General features: G+C 42.3%; 2 protein-coding genes across 2 annotated transcripts in view; both read left to right on the top strand.

Moving 5' to 3' along the window:
- Positions 1 to 4: 4 nt before the first annotated feature.
- On the top strand, positions 5 to 6886 carry clpp (caseinolytic mitochondrial matrix peptidase proteolytic subunit). Its single transcript, XM_080776215.1, has 7 exons — positions 5 to 80; positions 1714 to 1815; positions 2846 to 2917; positions 3556 to 3652; positions 3964 to 4151; positions 4665 to 4770; positions 5766 to 6886. The coding sequence occupies exons 1-7, from the start codon at positions 69 to 71 to the stop codon at positions 5951 to 5953; spliced, it is 765 nt and encodes a 254-aa protein (XP_080632341.1). The 5' UTR covers positions 5 to 68; the 3' UTR covers positions 5954 to 6886.
- Positions 6194 to 20455, top strand: part of LOC308324359 (T-box transcription factor TBX19-like) — a gene marked incomplete at its 5' end in the record, with an annotated part of 18794 nt that continues 4532 nt past the window's right edge. Inside the window, 7 exons of the mRNA XM_080776401.1 lie at positions 6194 to 6220; positions 7263 to 7380; positions 7888 to 8138; positions 15224 to 15543; positions 17315 to 17579; positions 18773 to 18907; positions 19303 to 19364. Of these exons, the coding sequence (XP_080632527.1) occupies positions 6194 to 6220; positions 7263 to 7380; positions 7888 to 8138; positions 15224 to 15543; positions 17315 to 17579; positions 18773 to 18907; positions 19303 to 19364 (1178 nt within the window). The remainder of the gene's footprint in view (positions 6221 to 7262; positions 7381 to 7887; positions 8139 to 15223; positions 15544 to 17314; positions 17580 to 18772; positions 18908 to 19302; positions 19365 to 20455) is intronic.

The following is a 20455-nucleotide window of genomic DNA, read 5'->3' as shown; positions in this document are numbered from 1 at the left end:
AGACTGAATGTCAGTAAGTAGTTCCAGTGTGACAGCGGGGTTAAAACATCACGTTACATCACATCAACATGCTGATACGAGTGAGTATTGGATCTGAGTGATTAATAGGCACAAATTAAAATGTTCCGAGGGCACATATGGGGCTAGATGTATTGATGTTTATATGAGTGAGAGTGACCGCAAAGGGCATGGTCTGTCAGATGATCTGATCTTTGGTCCAGTCCCCGCTGCAAGTGTAACTGACCAAATCGGCTCTCAAAGGGCTGCAATACGAAACTGGCCCCGTAACATCTGAATCACCCTCCCCCCACCCTCTTTTCCCCTCACTGTATATGTTTCTTTTCCCTTTTTACCTCCTTTATGATGAATTCCTGTTCTGTTCATTGACTATAGAAGTGTCTATTTGTTTACGTCTCTAAATGTTTTGATGAATTGAACAAGGTGGACCCTCTTGTAAACAAGTGTAATGCTTTATTGGGTCGTCCACTCACAGTTAACAGTCTTTGTATTGAGTTGTGCTTGAAATGTACTGTAATGTAACTGCTCTAATAGACTATAGCAGAAACAATGCTAGTCTAATAGACTATAGCAGAGCACCTCTATAGTCTATCTATACCACCAAGATGACCACCAGGGGAAAGGAAAGGGGGCGCTCATACTCTTAGGTCACCCAAAGGGCAAGTTTCTCCCCATTATGTTCCGTTATGTGTGCTTAGACATATATTAATTCATAATTGTAATTGTAATATTTCCTGCATTTTTTTGGTGAGCGGGGAACATAAAAACTTTTTTTTAGAGGGAAACGGGGAACATAGAACCTTTATTGCTAAATGGAGAACATAGAACCTTTTTTAGTTGAGTGGGTAACATAGAACCCTGGGAACATAGAACCTTTTTTGCAGGGGTAAGTGGGGAACATAGAACCTGGGGAACTTAGGTACGCTCCCGTACAGAGGAGTATAGTGAGTATATCGGTAGAAGGATGCTGAGGTTGGAACTGCCAGGCAGAGAGGATTTATGGATGTATTGTGGTGAAGAGGACATGAAGTTAGTTGGTGTGAGAGAAGAGGAGACAGAGGACAGGGTGAGATTGGAGGTAGATGATTCGCTGTGGCGACCCCTGAAGGGAAAAGCCGAAAGGACCAGAAGACCGTACTATTATTATTGTTGTTGAACATAGCAGATCTACAAGCTCACAACGTGTCACATTGGGAAGCGCTGTGAGATGGTCCCTCTAGCCTCTAACTAATTTCACTGGGGACTAATGACCTCTGGGGACCCCCTGGAACCCTCTCAATGACCTCTGGGGGTCCCCGATCCCACTTTAAGAACCACTGTTTTAGGACATATTACCAGTGATGGAAAAAGTACTCACTTTCTTTTTTTAATGAATACTGCAATGTAGAAATGTAATTGAGTAAATGTACAAAAGTCTTGGTAAAAGACTTATTTAACCAAAAGTAGAAAGTACTCATTATGTGCAGACTGTCCCATTTCATATGTTTTTAAAATGTCTAAAACCCTCTTGAAAATAGCTGATCTACAAGCTCTCAGTCTCAACGCGTTGCATCGAGACATTTTGCTTATAGATTGGCTATTTTCAAATGGCCGAACTGTGTATAGGGCTGAAGTGGGTATTGTAGTAATAATACAAATCTACCACCCCCCCCCAGGTTAAACTGGAATTTAATAACATTGCTGTCTGTGTTTCAGAGGGTGTTGCAGTGTGGAAGCACAGCATTCAGATGCAGCAGAACATTCCATCACAGCCCCCAATGGAAGAGTCCTCTCATCCCTATAGTGGTGGAGCAAACGGTCAGTGTGTGTGTTGGTGTGGGGGGTTTGTTTTCAAAAACGCCTGGGCGAGACATTGTATTTTCGCTAACCAATAGTAGTGCAGAGGGGCGTCACACACACGTGACGTCAGTGTTCGCCATCGGTCGCCATTGGTGTATGAATGTGCGTGTTAATGTAATGTAATGTAATGTACAATCTATGTAAAGTGCCTTGGATAAAGGTTCTATATAAATGCACCATTTACCATATATGGAAATTCTTGGCCGATACTGATACCGATATATGCTTATTTCATTTTTGTTGTTTTTATTTCCACATTTTGTGCCAGGGAAACTAAACTACACATCTTCAATACAAGAAATAAATGTTCAGAATCTGCAGATTGGTAGACTACAGATAACCAAGATAACCAAGATAGCCAATGCAAAATATATGCTTATTGCGAATGCAGTGAGCACTTACTATGAGACCTAGCAGATCATGTCTGTCTGTCTGTGTGTGTGTGTGTGTGTGTGTGTGTGTGTGTCTGTCCGTGTGTCCCCCCTTTGTGCCCATATATGGAGCTGAGTGATTTGTTTGTGATTGATGCAACACACTCCATATTTGGACGTATAGCTGCTTTGGGGACTCCTTATATGGTTATGGCTAAGTTAAAAACTTAACTTAAAAATAACTTAACTTAAATTATGGCCAAGTTAAAAACTTAACTTAAAAATAACTTAAAAAAATAATAACTTAAAAAGAAATCTTAAAAAACCCCAAATATGTACGAGCTGCGTTCGCTTCCCGCGTTTGCGTGTCTTACTGGTCAACTACAGATAAACATCGGCTACTGCCATCGGTTAAACGTTAAAGTCAGTTTTATTTACCGATATTGACCAATAACAGCAAATATCAGCCGATACCGATAAGTGGACCGATACATCGCTGCATCACTAGATAAGAATTGATAAGCCAAAATCTCTGATTAATTACTTTGGAATTAATTCTGTGATGGAACTGATTCTCAATCATTTATATTATTGTTGTTAATGTTTTGTCTTGTCAGGGGCGAGGGGAGAGAGCGTATGACATCTATTCTCGTCTGCTCAGAGAGAGGATCATATGTGTCATGGGACCGGTGCGTAAACACAACACTCCCTTTTAAATGTTCTATTTCAACCACCTAAAGGAGTAGTTCATCCACACAAATGGCATTAAAATTTGCTTTGACAAATTGGCAAAAACAAAGAAATCTCCGTGAATTCAAGGTGTGTAATTGATAGAAAATAAGTAATATCTTGGGTGAACTACTCTGCAGAGTTAGTTAACTGGACGTGAGTTGTCTGTACTTGGCCCACTTCTTTTCTGTCTAATGTCTATACTTAATCTCATTGCTAAAAATAGCAGAACTTGTAGATCTGCTTTGTTGGGCAGATCGAGATATCTTGCATGTACTTTGATGGGGTACAAGTTGTAAACATGAATACAATTTACATATACTTTGAAACGAGTGTCGTTACAGTACACGAAGGTAATGGTTAGCTTGGGATACACTTGAAACAAATGGCAGCAATATTTAAATGTTAACCTTTGGGATTTACAGGTGTTCATAGCTGTTCATAGGTCATGTCTACGTATTGATAAAAGTGTGTCCAAGCAAGATATTTAAACTACAGTAAACTAAGCTTAAACCATCAGCCGGATGAAGCTGAAATGGAATTTCCCCCACGGCATTAACAAAGGTCTCTCTGTCTGTCTCTCTGTCTGTGTCTCCAGATTGATGACACGGTGGCCAGTCTGGTTATTGCACAGCTGTTGTTTTTACAGTCAGAAAGCAACAACAAACCTATCCATATGTACATTAATAGTCCTGGTAAGATGATAATAATACTAATAAACACCACATTGGGCATCACATTCAGCAGTTTTATGCATATTACAGACAGTGGTCAGTTCACATCTAAAAAGCACTAGGGGGAAATGGCAGTTATAACTAGGAACACAGTAAAAAGAATGCTCTTCTATATTTCTTTGTGGGTTAACACATTTTTCTCTCTCAACGAACCCAATTTGAGAACCAGTGTCTTAAGGAACCACTGAGGAACCAACTGTGTGTGTGTGTGTGTGTGTGTGTGTGTGTGTGTGTGTGTGTGTGTGTGTGTGTGTTCTCCTCCCGTGCTGTAGGTGGCGTAGTGACGTCGGGCCTGGCCATCTATGACACCATGCAGTACATTCTGAACCCCATCGCCACGTGGTGCGTGGGCCAGGCCGCCAGCATGGGCAGCCTGCTGCTCACAGCGGGCACAACGGGCATGAGGCACTCCCTGCCCAACGCTCGCATCATGGTGCACCAGCCGTCTGGAGGAGCCAGGGTGAGTTTTAGTTTGTAAAATGTTCCTTAACAGTTTGACGGCATAAAACGCTCTACCCGCTATTTAATCAAATATTCTACGCTGCCGAGATTGTTTTATTACCTTTTAGAGCATACGCTGAATTATTTGCAGCTTTCAACCACGAAAATCTGGCGAAAAATGGTTCGATGGTTTGTTATGATCATCAGCACCAGCGGCCATGTCAATGCGGAACGAAACCACAGTGCAGAGCAAGTTGTAGTCCAAACAAACCCCCCGTCCACTTGCATTGGGCTCAATTTCCCAGAAGTCCTAGCAGCCCAGATGATGACTTGATTTCCGTTTTTTTTTTTTATTATTTTAAAACTGCGAATTAAACACATTAAACAAATGTCGGGTATAGTGCCTCTGAGATGTTGTGACTACTCAAACTAGTTTGGCTAATGTGTTTGTTTGTTGTTTGTACGTGTCCATACAGGGGCAGGCCACGGACATTCTAATGTGTTTGTTTGTTGTTTGTACGTGTCCCTACAGGGGCAGGCCACGGACATTGCCATCCAAGCTGAAGAGATCCTCAAACTGAAGAAGCAGCTCAACATCATCTATGCCAAACACACCGGCCAGCCTCTGGAAACCATCGGTATGTCACTGTACAGTCCATGTGTGTTTGCCAGTGGTGCACAAAGCATCGTCTCACCTCCATATTCAAACGTTTTTGTGCTTTTTCGTAAATGAATGCACTACTTGATCATACTATGGTGTCACATAAAAGTATCAGACCTGCAAGCTCGAAACGAAGCATGAATTGCCACGTTTTGAGCTTGTAGATCTGCTACTGCTATTATGAAATTTTAATCCTGAAGCGAACGGTTTTGGATGATATACTCGAGTAAATACTATATATACTGACTCTTTTAATATTTTCACTATGTTTTGGGCACAAGTGGTTATTTGATTACATTTATTGACTCTTGGAACCCAAACCATTTTTCATATGGCATCAAAGTCTATGGACTTTAACACAATCAGTGCCGGAAGTCGTTCAAAATAGGAGCTCTGGGGTGCCAGAAAGACACCCGCTTTTACTCTGAAACCCACGACCCGGAAACAATCCGCTAAATAAGTGTGCTTTACATTGCTAGCTTACATTGCTATCGTTTTAGTTTATACGATATATAATCCAAAAAGCGTTCATATTTTGTGGGAGAGACGGATGAGTCATTCTTTCTGCCGCACTAACAGCTAAGTCAACGGTAAGCTAATATGACTGCAGAGCGGAGCATACGGTAGCCGAAAAGCGAACTGACAAATAAAAAAAAGGAAAAACACCCTCAGGGCGTCTTACTGGTATTATTAATATTAAATGGGACAGACATTTGTTGTTAACCATTATAACCGGGAAAGCATTTGTGTCATTATAGCTATTCAAAAATAGCAGATATACAAGCTCACATCACTTCATGCCGCGCTGTGAGCTTGTACAATATTTAGCTATTTGCTATTTTTTTACATTTTTGGAAAAAAATCAAGAAATCAAAGTGAGTTTCTGATGTAGAAGGTATTTTATTAATCTGCCTTAAAGGGTTTTAATGTGAGGTAGAAGGTGGGATTCATGTGTCGTCTTCTCTCTCCCAGAAAGCGTGATGGAGAGAGACCGCTACATGAGTCCCATGCAGGCCCAGGACTTTGGGCTGATTGACAAGGTGCTGGTGCACCCACCGCAGGCCGGCTGGGACGAGCCGGAGCTGGTGCAGAAGGAGGCTGCTGCAGCCTCCGTGAGCCCTGGTGCAGCTTCCCCAGACACCCCTATAGCCCCCTCATAGGCCGCCACAGGCACCCACAACCCCTAGCCTCCTTTATACACAGTCCTACTGGAACTCAGTACCCCCCCTATAGAGCACAGAAGTCTGACATCACTGGCGCTAAAGGCTGCTCTCCCCCTGGATCACAGAATTATACATTTCTATTGAAATTCCCCATAGGGAAATCTTAGATTGCGTCATATAAGAAGAACCGTGTTCCAAAAATAAACAAATCCGCCAGGCGATTTTACTCGTACGGATATGAAGCATCAACTGACGGTGGAAAAAGTACTCATTTATCCAAAGAGTAAGAAAATGTAACTCAATATAATAAACGAGACACAATAGCTGACAGAATCAACAGGCTGATCTGTTTATTTTTTGGAACACAGTTCTGGTATGAATTAATTAATTCCATTCATCCCCCATGCACATTTATGTGTGGTCACTGTTGTATCCTACTGACTCACCTGCCAGTGAGGAGCACCTACTGGGAGGACATAGAGCCTTCGTCCTACTCCTCTCGCCCAACACTGCCTGCTGACAGGTAAGATTATGTACGGTGTCGATAGGCTCTATGCACACCAGCCATTTTGGAAAGACGCTCGACAAAGCCGAATGCACCGTGGTGGATTCGAATCCACTACCCACAATACGGGGTAGCGGGCGGGAGTGACGTCAGGACTTTGGTGCTCAAGTCTAGTCTATAACCCCCTTATTCGCTCTCAGAGTTACAAACCCGTTATGGCACATTTGGACCCCTGCTGTTCCCCCGGACCTCACACTTGAGAGACGACCATATCTGTAGTGTTAACCTGCTGCAGATAAAGACATTGGACATGCGTGGACATGAATCGTTTAATTCTTGCTCTATTTCTAAGACGGTAATAGGCTTGTTGTTTTGTTATAATGCCTTGATGTGATTATTAAAAGGTTAGATCTAAATCCATAATTACACAAAGATGTTTGGCTCAACTTCTTTTTCCTTAACCACAAAAGATGATTATCTGGGTTTTGTCTTTGGAAATCTTGAATGACACCTTTATGGGACCTGTAAAGGTCTATTTGGCTCCATATGTACACTCTCAGAGTTACAGACCTGTTATGGTACATTTGGAATTCTCATGTTCCTCCGGACCTCACGCCTGTGGTGCATTCAGCAGTTATTTAGTCACATACTTTTGTTAGTACTTTTAATTGGTTCAAATATATTTTATAGTGAAAATAGCAGATGGCTTGTATTGATAAATAACATAATGAAAATACACAGGTCTAACAGGTGAACTGTTAGACCTGTGTATTTTCATTATGTTATTTACAGGTCTAACAGGTGAACAACAACTACAGAGGGATCACCTTACTGTGTGTGCCCAGTAAGATCTTCAATCGGATCATCCTTAACCGTCTCCAGGAAGCTGTGGACAAGAAGCTCCGGGACCAACAAGCAGGTTTCAGGAAAAATCGCTCATGCACAGACCAAATAGCAACACTACGCATCATCATCGAACAGTCTATTGAATGGAACACGTCCTTGTACATCAACTTTATTGACTTTGAAAAAGCTTTCGACAGTTTAGATAGGGCAACACTATGGCAACTAATGGACCACTATGGAATCCCCACCAAGATCATAAACCTCATTAAGAACTCATATGAGGGAACTTCATGCAAAGTTATGCATGCAGGCCAGCTGTCTCAGAGCTTCGAGGTCAAGACGGGCGTCAAGCAGGGATGCCTACTTTCACCATTCCTGTTCCTCCTGGCAATCGACTGGGTCATGAGGGAAACAACCAAGGAGAGGAGAAATGGAATTCAGTGGACAATGTGGGAACAGCTGGATGATCTTGATTTTGCGGATGACATAGCCCTCCTTTCACATACACATACACAGATGCAAGAGAAAACAGACAGACTCTCACAAACTGCAATAAAACTTGGTCTCACTCCCAATATAGCAAAAACACAGTTGATCAAGATCCATGCCAACACCACCAATCCTATCCGTATGAACAACACTGCCCTAGAGGAGGTAGAAGCTTTTACCTACCTAGGCAGTGTTGTGGACACCACCGGAGGGACAGACGCTGACATAAAAAGCAGAACCAACAAGGCTAGAGTGGTGTTCAACATGCTCAGGAGGATCTGGAGCTCAAAGAACATCTCCATCAACACCAAAATGCGCATCTTCAACTCCAGTGTGAAACAGGTGCTTCTGTATGGAGCCGAGACCTGGAGGACAACAACACTTACAACACACAGGCTGCAAACATTTACAAACACATGCCTCAGGAGAATCCTCCACATCTGGTGGAGGGACAAAGTAAGCAATGTGGACCTGTGGAAAAGAACAAGCCAGGACCCCATTGACTTACAGATCCGAAAGAGAAAGTGGAGTTGGATTGGCCACACCCTCAGAAAACCTGCGACAAGCACCACCAGACAAGCCCTGAAATGGAACCCCCAAGGAAAAAGGAAACGAGGTCGCCCCAGGAACAGCTGGAGAAGAAGTATCGAGGCAGAAATTGCAGAGAGAGGGCTTAACTGGGGAGATCTCGAAAGAACGGCTAAAAACCGAGTGAAATGGAGGACATTTGTCAACGGCCTATGCACCCCAGAGGAGCAACGGGCTTAAGTAAGTAAGTAAAGTAAACAGGTGAACAAAAATTATCATAGAAGTATGAGGTGGAGAATTTAGAAATGGATGTTTGTATTTTGTGTGGGACGGTGCAGCACATGTAGAGGACTGATGAACCATAACCTAATGAAACAAGGAGGCCTCTGTTTGACATTGTTGGATAATGTGTTTTAGTCAGCCAACTAAAACAAATACACTTTTGCACTCTACGAATGCCTTCTAAATCAGTAGTTCTCACATTTTTAAGAATTTTCAAGTAGATACAAATCTAAAATGACACGGATGCTTTCCCAGATTTAATGGGTTAAAGAAAGCCCATAAAGACCGCCTTGCCGATGTCTGGACTATTGATCCTCCCTCACACTTGTACAATACTAGTGTGCTATGACGGGGGGGGGGGGGGGGGGGAACACCTAGATCCTCTATGCTTATTAATTGCACTGTACTTGGTGCATTCTTCTACACCTAATCTCTTCACCACAAAGTAGCAGATCTTCTTCTACACGTTCACAACATGTCATGCTGCGACATGTCGTGAGCTTGTCGATAGGGTATTTTTGGCCACTGTTTCCCCCTGAAATGGGATACTGGGGTTCAAGTGGTTACGTTAAATATAATTCATCATTATGGAAACGGATATTCTCAAGTTTTCCTCGTGACATGCTGTATTTTAGGGGGAAATATTCATGTACAGTAATATGACATAAATGTAAGGTGCCATAAAGTAAGAATGTAATTAAGGTGTGCCAAGGATGAAAACATTATATACAGTGTGCCCTGAGTAATTTTTTTGTAGATAGTCAGTTTTCAGCATGCAACCGTGTATACAATATGATGTTATGACGCATCAAGGCCTGCCAAAATCAACTAGATTTAGTGTAATAATCTTGTGGTATTTATTTAGTGTCGACTAACTAGACCAAAACATTTCAGGTGACTGAAATTTGACTAAAACTACATCAAAATGTGCTGTCAAAATCAAGACTGATCCACACCAAACTTGGCGCAAATATAGTTAATGGTTCTGCATGCTATGACAATATCCCATATCAGAGGACCCGGGGGGCCTCAAGCACACTGTTGCTACAATCTGCACCAGATATGCCTGTGTATTAACTGATTGGCACCCATGTGCATTTGTAATTGCCTCATTGCAAAGCCTGGCTCACATGGTATATAATTGACCATCACCTATGCAGACCGCGGCCATCAGTCCTATCTGATTGTACATGTCTGATTCCACATAATGTCTATAACTCTCTCGGAGAACAGGTATAAATTATGGTGATTACCAATATTTAAAGAGAAGAAAAAATCTAATGATCTACGTTATTGTTAGCCTACTAATGGTTTAGTGTAGAATAGATTAGTATAGGCTACAAAGATAGGCAGCATGCAGTCTGCCCGTCCCTCTCAGGCAGGTATTCCTCTATACCTGCCTGTTTTTCTCTGTCTAATTCCTCTTTTTTTATACTTTTGTATAGCCTATGTGCAATTTCTCTTGTTAACTAGCTGCAGATTAGGCTAAATGTTTAGCGCTGTGCAGGCAGCAGGTGGAATCAATCTATTAACGAGCAATTATCTGACATTCAGCGGTGTTGCACACTGGCGAATATATTCAATCTCCAAACTCAAACTCATAAATTCACAATGCATCATGCCGCCGTTGTGAGCTTTAAGATCTGCAAACTAGGAATCTCATGCTTATGTATAGGCCTACATTACTTTGTAGCCTACTTCTGGCAGAAGAGGGTAGTTATGAGAATATAGGCCTATGTAAAATTGTAATGATTTGTAATGAAAAGAAAGAAAAACATTAGCTACTGTACAGTTTATGCCCAGTAGCCTATACTGAATGATTATGCCACAATGCCACATATGCATTTTACATGCCGTGCATAATATAGCCTACACTACACACAGCTTTCTCTGGGTGTCCGGAGCGCCCCGTCGCTCTCGTGTGGACTACATGCTTAAGTAACATAACCGCAATGTGGACCATCGAAACTTTAATGCCGTTTTCAAACTTGGACGGGTAACAGCCCGTTCTCGTGTGGAAGGCCTCTGTCTCTCTCGCGTGACTGAACTCCTCACCCTATCTCTAAGGGAGATGCCAGCCACCCGTCGAAGAAAACTCATTTCGGCCGCTTGCATTCGTGACCTTATTCTTTCAGTCATGACCTACACTTCATAACCATAGGTGAGAGTAGGAACGAAGATTGCTCGGTAGAGCTTTGCCTTCTGGCTCAGCTCTCTTTTCGTCACAACAGTGCGGTACAGCGACTGCAATATCGCCCCTGCTCCGATTCTCCGGCTAATCTCCTTCTCCGAGGCCCCGAGATACTTAAACTCCTTCACCTGCGGTAATGTCTCATTCCCTACCCGGACTGCACAATCCATCGGTTTCCTGCTGAGAACCATGGCCTCAGATTTGGAGATGATGATCCTCATCCCAGCTGCCGTACATTCGACTGCAAACCAGTCCAGACATAGACACTAGGAGCTGACACGAATTTGGACCTGATCACCAAGATTCAGTTTATCCCTGAGAAAGCAGGTTGGCTCAATTCAGTGACGTAGACTCCGTGGGGGCGGCGGGGCTCAAGCCCCCATGAGGAATTAGACCTGAATATATCATTACTCTATCTATGGAATATATATATATATAATATATACATAGCCCCCATGACGATTATAAAAACATTTCGTCTCTGGCTCTATTAGATCAATGGTAAAATATATTCAGCACTTAAGCAGGAAACCATGCAAATCCAGGGTCGTTACATAGTGCTGCTTTAAGTATTTTTAAAGCAACTACTCCAGTACTTTAACACAAGTACAAATTTGACTGATTACTTTGACTCAAGTACTACAGTATGTTTTGAAAAGTGTTAGATTTGTGTTATTATACAGTTAATGTGTTTATTAGACTATACAGGATCTATAGGTTTTTTATGTGGTGAATATATTTAGTTTGTTGTTTCCTGGAGGAGCTCCTTTAAATGTCATAAAATACAACTCACTGTGTGTGTGTGTGTGTGTGTGTGTGTGTGAGTGATCGTCCACCCGCCCGTCACTAATGACCCCTTCATGTCCGTTAAGGCCGTAAAGCCGCTAATCTCTACACAACTGCCTGTTGATTAAAACACATGCCCGTGCGCGAGAACACACACACACACACACACACACACACACACACACACACACACACACACACACACACACACTTATTTGTATTGCTATACTTGTGAAGACCGAATAATAATAATAAAAATAACCTGAAAATAGATGAAAGGAAAGGAAAGGTACTATGTTTACCCAGGGTAACTGGACTAAGCTCAATAACTTGTTTACAGCCAGGCCCTGCTCATAGAACATTTCATGGTAGGGGTTCAATGCCTTGTCCAAGGGCACTTCAGCGGTGGTAATCTTAACGTGCCGGTCCGGGGATACGAACTAGCGACCTTCCGATATCAAGACCGCTCCGCAAACCGTTGGGCCACCGCTGCTCCAATAAGAAACGACTGCACCGGCTCACAACCGGGGTATTTCCATTGCGTTGTAAATTGAGCCTTTTCATAGACTTCATATAGTCTTGTTTGACAGCACTATCATCAGTGTATGTTGGATATAAATATATAATAATACAAAAATAAACTGTGTGCAACTTAGACCTATATATAATAATCTGACCTCTGACCCCTGACCTCTGAATGTTTCTAACCCCAATCAGAAAATTAAATGTTATAATTGTAAACATCATGGTATTGAACACCCTTTGTGTTGGTTAAAAAGATATGGAACCAATGAACAGTATTAAAAAGCATATAGCATAAAACAAGCATTATTTTCTGAAGACCAGGAAAATGTGTTTTTCTCATGTTCTACTGTACTTGTGGAAGTTGTGGGACAGTTGGTCCTCACAAGTACATATAATACAAGTACGCGCACACAAATGCACGTGTGTGTGTGTGTGTGTGTGCGTGCGTGCGTGCACAAGTGCACACACAGTCTCACACACACACACACAGCGTCAGGCTGTATCAGGTATCATTGGACATGCCGTACTGAACACTGAACAGTCAGCAATACAATACAACAGAGTGGAGATTGAGCCATCTTAAACACAACGCCTCCTGTCAGGGGGAGATCTGGCATGTCCAAAGCCCTTTTTATCACAAAGAAATAATGATGAAATATATGAAATTAGCCCGATCTACAAGCTCACAACACATTGCAATGCAATCTTGTAGATCTACTATTTTCTAGTACTTTAAAGATCTATTCTGATAGTAATCATTTAGTGTGAGAATATGTTTTTGCGCCCCTGTCTGTCCATCGACATACGCACAAGTGTGTGTGTGTGTGTGTGTGTGTGTGTGTATACGCGTGTGCGTGTGTGCCTGCCTGCCTGCATGTGTGATTACTGGCTAAAATGTATATAGGTCTGGAAGTTGTTAATGTTTTTTTATTTTTTATAAATAATTATAATCAAAATAACTAAAAGTACAATATTTGGATCTGAGATGTAGTGAAGTAGAAGTAAAACTTACTTTACACCACTTACATTGAATGCCTAATATAAAAGTGTAAATATTCAACAGGGTTTCAGTTTGTGAAGATCTGCGATCAAGTAGATTTGTTTGAGCTATTACATTAAAAATATACATTTTAAGTACAAAACAGAGAACATCTTATTTTGGTGACACGCTTTTCCTTGTAGGCGTACTGTATCTGTGTGGCTCATTAATGATGATGCACCAGAGAGAGAGAGAGAGAGAGAGAGAGAGAGAGAGAGAGAGAGAGCAAGCTAGAGCATCAGTGTAAGCTGACATCAGAACGTTCTGCCTCACAGACCAAAACCTCACAGGATATTTAAAAACACTATAATATTTTCATTTTAATCATTATTTATGTATTTAATTTAATTTAATTTAACTTTTTCGTGTTAAAGTAAACATTTTTTTACCAACTTGCATTAGATTCCGAGGAGCCTTTTTTGTGAAACCAGTAAGTCCTTTTCTATATTATTATGATTATCATCATCATTTGTATGGAGTGGGTGTCTGTCTGTCTGTCGATTAAATCTGTCTTTTTAAGAGTTACTTCAATGTTATGCCATTCTTCTTTTTTGTCCTCTCCGTAGTGGAATTGTAATACAGATATTAACAGATAAAACATGCAGCAATAATGTGGTGTTTATCGTGGGGTCAAAGGATCCAACCCAAACACTCTTGTTTATTTACCAAAGGTTCTCAACCTTTTCAGGCCTTGACCCCCACAATAATCATATTTGAACTGAGGACCCCCACCCTGATTGGAATTTTTGGAATTGTAGGAGATGGGCCATTACATATTGTTTTAATCAGTCCCGCAGATAAATATTTGAAAATGACCAATACAAGATCAGCTAGATGGCTATTTTCACAATTCTTGCCTCATTACAGTAATGCTCTTTTTGTTTTTCATTTAAGAGGTATTAAAAAAGCTCTTAAAAGTCCTTAAATTGTCACTTTAGAAATGGGCTCTTATACGTAGGTCTACTGTCTGTTGGTTTGTGACTTACTGTTGAATGCATGGGAAAACAATTTGGACCCACCGTTTGAGAACCACTGACTTTAAACCCATCAGGTGTTTTATTCCATGCGGTGAATCGTCATTGGATCAGTGTTTATCAGTGTTTATTCCATGCAGTGAATCGTCATTGGATCAGTGTTTCTCGGAATGCTACAAATACTGGACACATGAGTGGACAATGATATTATCATAAACACAAAGAGCTATAGCCCTGAATGACCATAATGAGTGTGTAACTCTGAGAGTGTACCCATTTGTACACTCACAGTGAAGGGGGTCCTTGCAAATAAAACATTTGAGAACCACTAGTACTAGTTGTCATATTCTGAAGAAAATGTAGACAAACATTATAATGGTGTGTAAAAAAGAACATTTTAAATTTGCCACAGACGCATTTTGTCCATGTATGGACATATTGATGACCCCTGTTCTGTGCACCTCCTGTATAAGCATACAGTAGGATCCATTGACAACAACTGCAACTGAGTGTGCAATTAGGATTTAACCCAACCGGCTAAGCATCCGTGTCATTTTAGATTTGAGCTATAATTAGCAATATACGATTTTCAGAAAACTCGTAAAAATAATAATGAAACACATCATCTCTTTTGGGGGTCCTGGCACAGAATCTTCAGATAGGGTCCGCTGCATATCTATACAGTAGATACAGTGAAATCTCGACAAACTGAACAGGGGGCGCCCGTTTTTCCGTGTTGGGGTCCGGTCCCTTTGTGGCGTGCCCCGCTGACTGAGACTGGATGCCCCCTGGCCGCTGGCGAAACAAGTCCTCGGGGGCCGGGGTGGCGATCGCAGGCCGTCGGCGAGCCGTGGTTGCTCGTCGGCCTCCCGTTCGCCGATATACTTAAAAGTCCTCATTACCTACCTGGACTGCACAATCCAAGTTGTGAGCTTGTAAATCTGCTATTTTCAAAAAAGATATACATTTAAGACTTGTGAAATGTGTGTATATGGTGATGCCAATAACCCAATACTTTTTCAAGTAAAGTTGTATTACCGGAACTTGTAACAGAGTGTTTGTACAGTACATTGCAGTATTGATACTTTTACTTGTGTGGCAGATGAAAGTGGAAGGCTCCCAAGAAGATGGCGGCCCCACGGGGACCGACTCCGGTGACGGTAGCATAACAGACTGTGGCAGTATTGCATCGTCTGCTAACGGCGAGCTCTGTGGCACTAGCGGACCTGCACCGTCTGCTAATGGCGGCGAGAACTGCGGCAGCGTGTCGCGGCTGCTGAGCGCGGTGGAGCGCGAGCTGCAGGCGGGCCGTGAGAAAGGAGACCCCACCGAGCGGCGGCTCACCGTCACACTGGAGGACGCAGAGCTGTGGCGCAAGTTCCAGCAAATCACCAACGAGATGATCGTCACCAAGAGTGGAAGGTAAAGGGAGGTGTGCGTGTGTGTGTGTACATATAGGGCATTTAATACGATTTATTTTTTTGCCGGGTTTCAAATAATGTTTCACAAAGGCCTAATCAAATGTATGCTTATAAATCTCTATTGGAAGAATTAATGGGTTTTCTATCAGTGGCACCACAAAATGGCCACCCCTGCTGTGTCCTATATGTGAGGACCAACTGTATGTTAAGAATTTAATATTGTGAAAACCATTTACCTGGTCCTCACAAGAGAAATGGTTGTTTTATGGTTGCAAAAAGATTTACATTATACAATTACAAAATATTCAGATTGGAGTTCGGGTTAGGATGATACATTTAGAGGTTAGACATTAGAGATCGGTTAAAGTTATCCCTTATCCAGGCCTACTTGGGAACGATGCAAGTTGGGAACAATGAAAATCCCTGGAAACAGCAGAGCCTTACCAGAGCCCTTTCTGGCGGTTCTGGACAACCGAGTATCCAACCGACTCAAGGCCGGGCACTGCTGCACTCCCTGTGGTAGTGTGGAACGTGTGTGTGAAATGAGGCAAATGGTTCTCGAGTTACGTGGCTTACAGACATACACATGTACGGACACCTACACACAGATACGTGGTGCATTTATTGTAAGAGGTATGATGCTGTCTCACACTGGAAGAAGCTCAAGTGTGTGAGCTTGTAGATGAGCTATTTTCAGCATTAGGGTTGTTCATGTGTTTGATATCACTCAATCCACCACTTTACTTATAATTGATATCACATCTCAGTTCTCACAGCGCATCACTTTGTGCCATGCTGCAAGCTTTTTGACATTTTTTAACAAATATTTTCTTCTGGGGGTCCCTGGTACAAAACTTTTTCAGATGAGGGTCCGTGGCCAAATATATATCAATTTTGTGGGTCCTGGGCATGAAAACATTTGTGGACTACAGTATACTGTGTTAAAGGCACTGAATTTAATGTGTGCTTATCATTACTCATTTATCTATTTTTTTCTGCACATTGCTCATTCCCTGACCCGCTGATTGAATCTTTTTGGCCGCGTGCCCGTTTTGTGGCGACCTCCTCTTCAGTGCTGAGAGGGGGCGTGACCGCCTGCTTGTGCTGGAGTGTCCGGTCGTAGCCTCCGGTGGGCGGTCGTCCATTTACACATTTCCAAATCACCACTTTTGGTATTGTTTGGTAAAACACAAACTGATACTTGAAATCTGTGTCTGTGTGTATATGTGCGTGAGTGAGTGCGAGAGAGACATAGAGACCGATAGCAAGATGAAAACCACCCTAAAAATAGGATTCTGATAGAAAGATCCTATTAAAAATTTGAATTTGGAACCAATCCTACAGCACACAAGTTCTTTAAAAGCACTATACCTTTGAGTAAAGATCAATGTGGAAGGAGGTAAGTAAAAGTACTATACCTTTGAGTAAAGATCAATGTGGAAGGAGGCAAGTAAAAGTACTATACCTTTGAGTAAAGATCAATGTGGAAGGAGGTAAGAAGGTGGCGAACTTTAAAGAGGATCCAAGGCAGGTCTGTGCAGTTGAGGTAGAAAAATCCTTTATTTCATTAGATTTAATCAGGGTCAGGGTCAACTGAAGATGACTGCATGGGCCTTCATCAGGGTCAGGGTCAACTGAAGATGACTGCATGGGCCTTCATCAGGGTCAGGGTCAACTGAAGATGACTGCATGGGCCTTCATCAGGGTCAGGGTCAACTGAAGGCATGGAACGTCACTAATGTGCTTTTTAACTGTCCACCACTTCCTTGCAGGCGGATGTTCCCCGTGCTCAAGGTGAGCGTGGCGGGACTGGACCCCAGCGCCATGTACTCCTTCCTGCTGGACTTCATTCCCACCGCCGCCTGTCGCTGGAAATACGTCAATGGGGAATGGGTGGCTGCGGGAAAGGCAGAGGGGCGGAGCCAAGGCGGCGTATACATCCACCCTGACTCCCCGAACTTCGGCGCTCATTGGATGAAAGCAGCCGTGACCTTTAACAAGGTCAAGCTCACCAACAAGGTCAACGGAGGAGGGCAGGTATGTCTTCAGACTAGATAGATAGATAGATAGTCTTATTGGGTTAATTGGGCAGCAAGATATTTAATGTACTTCGTGATGAACCATCCGCTCAGCGAGGGATGCATGCACACCTGCGCGCGCGCGCGCGCGTGTGTGTGTGTGTGTGTGTGTGTGTGTGACAGTCTGTATACGGACGCAGACAAAATTATACTAATCTGGCAATACTGTTGTTTTTGTTTACCCACAGACAGACACACACACACACACACACACACACACACACACACACACACACACACACAGAATAATGCAGTGTTGGCATGATGTCTGGTACTCATAATGAAGAGACATAATTAAATAATTGCTAGGTTATTTGTACATTATGTTAATTATGTGATTTCTACTAGACAATTATAACTAGCGGAGAGAGAGAGGGATACAAGGCCCACACACACTCCAACTAATGTGGGCACTGGCAAAGTATGGTGTGTGTGTGTGTGTGTGTGTGTGTGTGTGTGTGTGTGTGTGTGTGTGTGTGTGTGTGTGTGTGTGTGTGTGTGTGTGTGTGTGTGTGTGTGTGTGTGTGTGTGTGTGTGTGTGTGTGTGTGTGTGTGTGTGTGTGTGTGTGTGTGCGTGTGTGCGTGTGTGCGTGTGTGCGTGTGTGCGTGTGTGCGTGTGTGCGTGTGTGCGTGTGTGCGTGTGTGCGTGTGTGCGTGTGTGCGTGCGTGCGTGCGTGCGTGTGTGTGTGTGTGTGTGCGTGCGTGAGGTGAAGCCACCCTCTCAATCGGAATAGAAAACAGTTTGTTTTGTTCCTCTGAGGAGACAGATTGGCTAATTGGTGACCGGAGAGAGAGAGAGAACTATAACTTGTTTTTTTACTTAAATAAATACCATAGTGTATAAATCCACACAAGTACAAGTAAAAGGCCTGTAGTCCACATTTAGCTTTTCTTTCTTCCGTAATATAATTAATTAAAGTGAAACTTTCATATATTCATGATTCATTGCACATAAGATGAAGTAGGCCTATTTAAAACCTTTTTTTGTTTTCTCAACAATACAAACCTGGGCTTCCATATTAAATTGTTCGTTATTGCGAGTAACACGATGTAACAAGTACTCATATAGCACTATAGTTATTTCTGCCTTTCTCGTCCCCCTGACTTTCTCTCTACCTCTATATCCATCTCTCCATCTGTCTCATCGTGCAGATCATGTTGAACTCTCTTCATAAGTATGAGCCTCAGCTACACATCGTGCGTGTTGGTTCCAGTCACAGAATGGTGTGTAACACCTCCTTCACTGAGACACAGTTCATCGCTGTCACTGCTTACCAGAACGAAGAGGTGAGCCACTGACATGCAGTCACGCAGTCACGCACGCAGTCACGCATGCACACACACACACACACACACACACACACACACACACACATATATTACTTGTGAGGAAATCACAATTGTAGGACAAAAATACCCAATCTGGGCGCAACACTGGTGTAACTATGCATAAATTAGGAATAATTCCAATCCTAAACCATAAACCTAACCTCCAACCGTAACCCTGATTGTAAGCCTATTTCCCGAAATGTTTTTATTTACATAAAACAACCATTTCTATTGTGAGGACCTGAAAAAAAAAATCTCAAATGATGCTACTTATGGGAACATCTGGCGTAGTAAAACGCACACACACACACACACACACACACACACAGTAACAGGGTGTTGTTATGTTGTAGATAACAGCTCTGAAGATCAAATACAACCCTTTCGCAAAAGCTTTCCTGGATGCCAAAGACAGGTATGTGTTGTACTGTTTATCTTGTTTTTTACTGTTATTTACAACTTATTGGACATTGACGAAACCTGAGATTTTGTTCCAAGTAGGAAACAAATCCAAATTTCTGGGTGCCAGGTACCAGGGATGGAGATGTGGAGACCCTGATGCCATAGTAAATGCGACCTGCTGTCGCAGTTAAGCCCATATATGGAGATCCCATGATGTCATGAATATTGGCCAGCAGTTAACTATGGAATCGTGCATTTCCCGTCAGTCGGACACCTGACATCAATGTGTTGGTTATATATATATGGAAATGCCCCCATATATTATACAGAGAGTCCTTTTTAACCCCCATAGCTTTATTCCCCTCTGATAGTGTTGGCTGTAATTGCTGTGATGTTTGTGATTGCTTGATTGTTTTATTTTATGTTGTTAAGCACTTTGAAGCATCGTTTAAAAAGGTGCTACATAAATAAAGATTATTATTATTATTATTATTATTGTCACCTGATGTCCATAGGTCAATATGAAGCCCATAAAATGCCCCCATGGTAACTCAAGACATGCTCCTTATATGGCCAGTACATAATTCATTCCATATGTTGATCTGACCCCCAATGCCAAAGACCCAGCGCTCGTCCAGCAGTCTGCCGGCAATGAGGCAGAACAATTTTTGTATTTTTCCAGTTTTTCATTTGTCTAAGTATGAGGTGACAGTACTTCATTAGACACCATGAAGTCGTTTTTATGTGCAATTATGTATTCCCTTTGTATTTAGGGTTTCTTCCTTGAGGATGAACCCTTGACAGTCAAACGTGCCAATGAAAAAAACAGTAATATAGTGACATCACATTATCAGCTCCTCCCCTAACCCCTCCCCCTTTATCATACAACTACAGCTGTGGGTGCAGCTTCAGTTCAGGTGGATCACCACCCATCACCACCCACCACCAGGCAAACCAGGCATACTTAATGAACTGGTGGGGGTGCCCATGAAACAAATTTTAACAAATACTGTACACATTTTTGAAAAACTTCGTCCTCCTTATATAACATTAAGACCTGATGATCATGTTTTAGGGTGGGAATCATGGCACTCCATCTTTAAG

The sequence above is a fragment of the Protomyctophum bolini genome (assembly GCF_963924005.1).
Source record: "Protomyctophum bolini genome assembly, chromosome: 11".
Taxonomy (NCBI): Eukaryota; Metazoa; Chordata; class Actinopteri; order Myctophiformes; family Myctophidae; genus Protomyctophum; species Protomyctophum bolini.
The sequence above is the reverse complement of the archived record's forward strand: the minus strand, read 5'-3'. Positions and strand labels throughout refer to the sequence as shown.